The sequence below is a fragment of the Ciona intestinalis genome, unplaced genomic scaffold (genome assembly GCF_000224145.3).
Source record: "Ciona intestinalis unplaced genomic scaffold, KH HT000115.2, whole genome shotgun sequence".
NCBI classification, from domain to species: Eukaryota; Metazoa; Chordata; class Ascidiacea; order Phlebobranchia; family Cionidae; genus Ciona; species Ciona intestinalis.
The window spans coordinates 15,031-21,549 of NW_004190437.2; the positions used below are offsets into that span (position 1 = coordinate 15,031).

Sequence of the window (6,519 nt, forward strand, 5' to 3'; positions counted from 1 at the left end):
ACAACATGATACGAAACATCACAACATGATACGAAACATCACAACATGATATGAAACATCACAACATGATATGAAACATCACAACATGATATGAAACATCACAACATGATACGAAACATCACAACATGATATGAAACATCACAACATGATACGAAACATCACAACATGATATGAAACATCACAACATGATACGAAACATCACAACATGATATGAAACATCACAACATGATACGAAACATCACAACATGATATGAAACATCACAACATGATACGAAACATCACAACATGATATGAAACATCACAACATGATATGAAACATCACAACATGATACGAAACATCACAACATGATATGAAACATCACAACATGATATGAAACATCACAACATGATATGAAACATCACAACATGATACGAAACAACACAACATGATACGAAACATCACAACATGATACGAAACATCACAACATGATACGAAACATCACAACATGATACGAAACATCACAACATGATATGAAACATCACAACACGATACGAAACATCACAACATGATACGAAACAACACAACAGACTTACCCAATGTTGTTTGACATCTAAACCCAACAAATTCACTCCCACATTTGCAATAATATGTAGAAAACGGAGATTGAATTGAATTAAAGTTGAAACTCAATTGATCAGGTGATGTGATCTGATCATGACAGCCACCATTGTTATAACACGGAGAAGATGAACAATTAACAATGCCTTTTTTAAACATGATTGTTAAGTAAAAATAAACTTATGTAACTAAAGTATGTTATTCGTAATATATTGTATCTACAGCATAATGCACTCATGTTCCATGCACTCAATTATTACATTAAAGATTATCAAGAGTAACTAATAAGTTTAACATATTTGTAAAAATAATTAATATTTAATAATATCAACTAAAAATAATGGCAATCACGTACCACATATTGGAGATTCGCCAGTCACGCCCCACTGACCAGATTCAAGACATGTGGAAGTCTTAGAGCCCGACAGACTAAACCCAGGGATGCAAAAGTGAAACAGAACTTTCCCAACCGCACTCACTTTGTTTGCAGTTGGATAATTGCGCGCAACGTATATTCCATTGCTGAAGGGAGGTGGTACGCCACAACCTAGTAGCATGGGTTGGGTTGGCTGGGTGGGAGTTTCTGTTCTGTTTTATACACCTCGTGCCCACTTACAAGTTACCACGTATGTTACTTATTTATCCTCGCAGGGCAACAACAGTTGTTATAACACAGGTGTTCTGTTTCATACACCTCGTGCCCGCTTACGAATTACCATGTATGTAACTTATTTATCCTCGCATGGTGGGGCAATGACAGTCGTTATAACACGGATGTTCTGTTTTATACACCTACAATGGTATGTTGGGCTATTTCTAATGTAGGGAAATTACCTTTAAAGCACACAGGGGGTTTTCCCCATGTGAAGTTTGATTGACAGGTTACCCCGGCCACGCCCACTAAGGTGTGTCCGCTCATGCAGGAATACGTCACGGTTGAGTTGACCGTGTACTTTGTGTTCGATGAAGCGTACAATCCGTTCGCTACCACAGGGGGGAGCAAGCACACTGTTTCGATATATCGTAAAAATATAATTTATTTGTAATATAACATAAGCATGATATAATTATTATATAACATAGTCATTATCTCTTTATATAAAAACTACTTAAATAAAAGTTTTAAATAAAAGCCTGGTTGCTAAAAATTAATATACAACGTATGTAACTTATTTATACTCGCATGGACAACCCATTAATGACCACCGGGTTGGAGCAATTGGTGTTAAGTGTCTTGCCCAAGGACACATACGACCACAATGGTAGCAGCGACGAGCCTTGAACCCATTACTTATGAGTTACAGGTGGGCGCGCTAACCAACTTACCGTGCCACTGGTTAATAGAAATAACATTATACTCGTACTTAGCCAACATGTCGGAGCTGCATTCCTCCACTTGTTGGCGCTAACGCACTGGTTCGACGAATTCCCGAACAAATTGCCGTGAACGCATGTATACGAAACAGTGTCGTTTATGTTGTAATACCTCTTCCCAGGTGTAATGTTGCCCTCTCCATTGATGGGTGGGGGGGAATAGCAAACTATGGTGAATGGAACTTATTTATCCTCGCATGGTGGGGCAACGACAGTTGTTATAACATGGGTGTTGTGTTTCATACACCTTGTGCTCGCTTACGAGTTCCCACATATGTAACTTTGTGGGTGATTGATTTCTTTAGACAACCCATTAGTGACCACTGGGTTGAAGCAATTGCTGTTAAATGTCTTACCCAAAGACACATACGTTCATAATGGTAGCAGCGACAAGCCTTAAACCCGTAACCTCTGGGTTAGAGGCAGACGTGCTGTGCGCTTGCTAGCGTTAATCAATTAATGACATCATAAACATAGAAATCTTACCTGGTTGGCACTCGGGGGCAGCAGAGGACCAAGTCAAATTTTTCAAACAAATGTTTCTGTTTAAACCGACCAATAGGAACCCAGCATTGCAGGTGTAAGTTACAGAACCACCAACCACATAATACGATGACAACAACGAATAACTTCCATTGGCAGCCATGGGTGGTGAGGGGCAGGCTAAGGTTGGTATGTTACATTACAATGAATCATTATTACATCATAATATGCAACCACAGGCGCTTGGGGTTGCAGGGGGGCCTACCTGGAATTCAGCACTGCATTAATCAGTAAACATTACAACCAATAAGTTAGATTTGTTTCACAGGATTTTGTGTCTTTATATACAACCTACCTCGTACGCATGATGGTGCGACACCAGTCCCCCAAACACCTGGTGTACGGCTCCCGCATGTGAGGGTAGATGAACCATTGAATGCAAATCCTGCATTACAACCGTACACAGCAACTGAGCCTTCCGGGAATCCATTTCCACCATCGACTCTCGGCCCTGAGCTGTTTGGTTGGGGGTTGGGGGGTTGCAAGCAATCTGGTTAAGATAAACACTATCTGTGTTACTGCTCGACGGTGAGCATGAGGTACACATCATGACATCATACTCACTTGGTTTACAAATAGGACTCAATCCGTTCCAGTTTCCCCCAAGACACAGTAACACAGCAGTTGCATACGTGGGAACACCATACCTAGCATTGCATGTGTAAGTGGCGGAAGTTCCTTTCACATACGATGTAACCCCACCCACTATAACAGATGCCTTGCTGTAGGTTGGTGCGATGCCGTTCGTTTTAGGGGAGGGGGCTGTTCCGCACACTGTTGTATAAAGTTTGACTGAATATAACTGGATTATCCCGAATTACTACAGTAGTTATAACACGGGTGTTATATTTCATACACCTTGTGACCGCTTACAAGTTACCACGTATGTAACTTTGTGGGTGATTATTTAGACAACCCATTAGTGACCACTGGGTTGGAGCAATTGCCTTTAAGTGGCTTGCCCAAGGACACATACGTTCATAATGGTAGCAGCGACAAGCCTTGAACCCATAACCTCTGGGTTAGAGGCAGACGTGCTGTGCGCTTGCTAGCGGTAATCAATTAATGACATCATAAACATAGAAATCCTACCTGGTTGGCACTCGGGGGCAGCAGAGGACCAAGTTAAATTATTCAAACAAGTGTTTCTGATTGAACCGACCAATAGGAACCCAGCATTGCAAGTGTAAGTTACAGAACCACCAACAACATAATACGACGACAACAACGAATAACTTCCATTGGTAGCAACAGGAGGTGCGTAACAAACTAAGATTGTGATGTAACAATGAGTCATAATCACAACACAATAAATAAGTTACATCACAAAGAAACTATTGTTGGTCGATTTATATAAAAACAAATAAACAGAATATTTATAAACCTTTTCGCATGTTAATTATTTGTGCTTTTGCAATTTAAGCGTTTTTTTTAAGAATATGTTGTTATTGTAAAGACAAGCCCTGTGTACTGAATGTCAAAGAATACAACATATAATGTGTAAACAATACTGTTCTTGTAATGTTGGGGTAATTGGGCAACTCTGACCTAAATCTCTGGGTGTCGGGGTAATGGGACAACTCTGGTCTAAATGCCTGGGTGTCGGGGTAATGGGACAACTTTGGTCTAAATGCCTGGGTGTCGGGGTAATTGGGCAACTCTGACCTAAATCTCTTGGTGTTGGGGTAATTGGTCAACTCTGGTCTAAATCCCTGGGTGTTGGGGTAATGGGACAACTCTGGCCTAAATGCCTGGGTGTCGGGGTAATAGGACAACTCTGGTCTAAATGCCTGGGTGTCGGGGTAATTGGGCAACTCTGACCTAAATCTCTTGGTGTCGGGGTAATGGAAATCTCTGGTCACATAGCATGCCTCACTATAAGACCTCACCTATATAGATATTACACCAAGATATACAACAACCATACCTTGTAGGCACTGTGGAGCTGGGTAAGCCCACCCACCCAATGTACAGATGTTGATAGCGTTCCCCACCAAGTTAGAATTGTTGCAAGTATATGTGTACGTTGAGTTTATGGGGTAAACCTGGGTATCCTGGGGTAATGATGGCGCCTTAATAGCTGGGGGGGCGGGGCAAGCTATATAGAAATAATATAAAAAGTTATAGAAATAATGTAAATATTAAAAGTTTTTAAAATCATAGAAATACTATTTAACATAGAAATATTTTTTAACATAAAAATTATAAAAATAATATAAAACAAATAAATAATATAATACATAAACTTACTCTGAGCAACATTTTCTACAAAATGTAATTTCGACAAAATAACAACAATAATAATAATTATTACGCGCTGCATTGTGAACAATGAAACAAAACAATGAAAGCATTGTGATAGAACAATTAAAGATGATTCATACGTAATAATAACTATTGTTCACTAACAATGATTAAACTTACATTGTTATTCAAGGATTGTGATGTCATAATGCAATCTGCATATTTGGTATTGTTGCAAAACAATGGAATTTCCAAATCGTTAGAATGTTTCGCATTATGACAGAACACACCTGCTTATGACGTTACAATCTAGTTTTGGAATAAAGAAAGTTACATTCATTGATGAGTTTATGAACGCGAATTTAAAAAAATCGCTATTGTTGCAATATTGTTCAGGTTTATGACGTCATAACAGCAACAAGAATTCACATTTAACCGAGGGAAACCCCCTTAGAAGATTCCAAAGTTAAAAATCGGGAAGTTAATATTTAACAGGCGCGCAAAGTTTTATCTAGGGTTTACTAACAAGTATTGTAACTGTTACATTTTGTTGAACGTTTCCTATTTTGTAATTGCTTTAAATAATTACATTCATAGCTCACCAGCGCCACTATGCGATAGTATAAATAATATTAAACAACACTGGATGGCATACTTAAGCAAACACATAACATTCGAATGAGGAGAAGGTCTTAACCTTCAACAAATTGTGTTTCTATGTTTATTCAAATATGGAATAATACTTGTTTTAAATATGTTAGTTTGTGTTGTGTGTGGTGCTTTATATAGTGTAAAAATATAGGTTTGGAAATGTATTAAAAATAAATTAAATTAACGTGCCCAAATAACTCGTTAGCGCCAACTTGCAGATAAGGTACAAAGACCGTAAACAATTTGCATAATTTTGTGAGGATAAATTATTTATTATTAACATTGATTTGCGTTGTTTGAACTGAAAAATTGGGTACGTAATTCAATTATGTGGTTATCACTTTTTCATAGACATGTTTATGACATTTCTGTGCTAAATACCAACTGTCACGCTACATTAACCACGACCAATCAAGCGTGATATTGACGTCACATCACGTGGTATGATGTAAACAATACACCGATGATAGTTTCCTTTGTGACGACATATGATCAGCAACTATGACGTAAGAAGCACCCGCGAGGTCGCGTGATACATCCATTGCATCAGATATCAATTATAAAAATCGACTGTGTCGTAACAATGGTCGTTTGACGCGTTCTAGTATTACAAGATGAGCGACAAAAGTTTTGTGTTTTTTAAAACGAAATCCACGGAAAGTTTTGAACTTGTGGAAGCCCCATACGCGATAGTGGATGAAGCGGGGGCGGAATCGCGGCCTTACGCGGTCGTGGATCGGAGGCACGCGAGGCAGGAAAGCGTTGATGAGGACGTTAAGTTGGTTAGGTTGCCGTCGTTTGCCCCGCTGTCACCGGACGAGTTTGCTTCATATTTCGACGTGGACGGTCGTGTTGTCATGGAAACGAAGCTGAGGGAATCAATCTTCCATGGTGGGTGTGATGGCGCCATCCGGAAGAAAGTGTGGTCGTTTATATTTGGGGTTCACCCGATGTTATCGACCGACAGCGAGCGTGAGGTGTTGGACATTGAAAACCACTACAAGTATCATGCGTTGAAAATGAGATGTCTATGTTACATCAGCGAGGGTGGGAATACCGAACAGGATGTGATGTCATTGAAGTTGCCCCCACCAACGAACCAATCACAA

The 6,519-nt window shown here is 39.4% G+C and overlaps 2 protein-coding genes across 7 annotated transcripts in view; one reads left to right on the forward strand and one right to left on the reverse strand.

The window, feature by feature from the left end:
- The window catches only part of LOC100184723, a 12,366-nt gene extending 7,454 nt beyond the window's left edge, over positions 1 to 4,912 (reverse strand). For 3 of the 6 annotated variants that reach the window (XM_026838777.1, XM_026838778.1, XM_026838779.1), the window contains exons 1-10: positions 4,766 to 4,912; positions 4,443 to 4,613; positions 3,608 to 3,784; positions 3,080 to 3,289; positions 2,811 to 3,005; positions 2,459 to 2,635; positions 1,963 to 2,139; positions 1,433 to 1,606; positions 954 to 1,145; positions 574 to 744 (exon numbers count right to left, since the gene is read on the reverse strand). In XM_026838777.1, coding sequence (XP_026694578.1) covers positions 574 to 744; positions 954 to 1,145; positions 1,433 to 1,606; positions 1,963 to 2,139; positions 2,459 to 2,635; positions 2,811 to 3,005; positions 3,080 to 3,289; positions 3,608 to 3,784; positions 4,443 to 4,613; positions 4,766 to 4,838 — 1,717 coding nt within the window. In that variant the 5' untranslated portion in view covers positions 4,839 to 4,912. The remainder of the gene's footprint in view (positions 1 to 573; positions 745 to 953; positions 1,146 to 1,432; positions 1,607 to 1,962; positions 2,140 to 2,458; positions 2,636 to 2,810; positions 3,006 to 3,079; positions 3,290 to 3,607; positions 3,785 to 4,442; positions 4,614 to 4,765) is intronic. The other 3 variants (XM_018815877.2, XM_026838776.1, XM_026838780.1) reach the window with 3 other exon arrangements.
- A 983-nt stretch (positions 4,913 to 5,895) lies between these two features.
- The window catches only part of LOC100181093 (TBC1 domain family member 15-like), a 3,354-nt gene continuing 2,730 nt past the window's right edge, over positions 5,896 to 6,519 (forward strand). Inside the window, exon 1 of the mRNA XM_018815878.2 lies at positions 5,896 to 6,301. Coding sequence (XP_018671423.1) covers positions 6,025 to 6,301 — 277 coding nt within the window. The 5' untranslated portion in view covers positions 5,896 to 6,024. The remainder of the gene's footprint in view (positions 6,302 to 6,519) is intronic.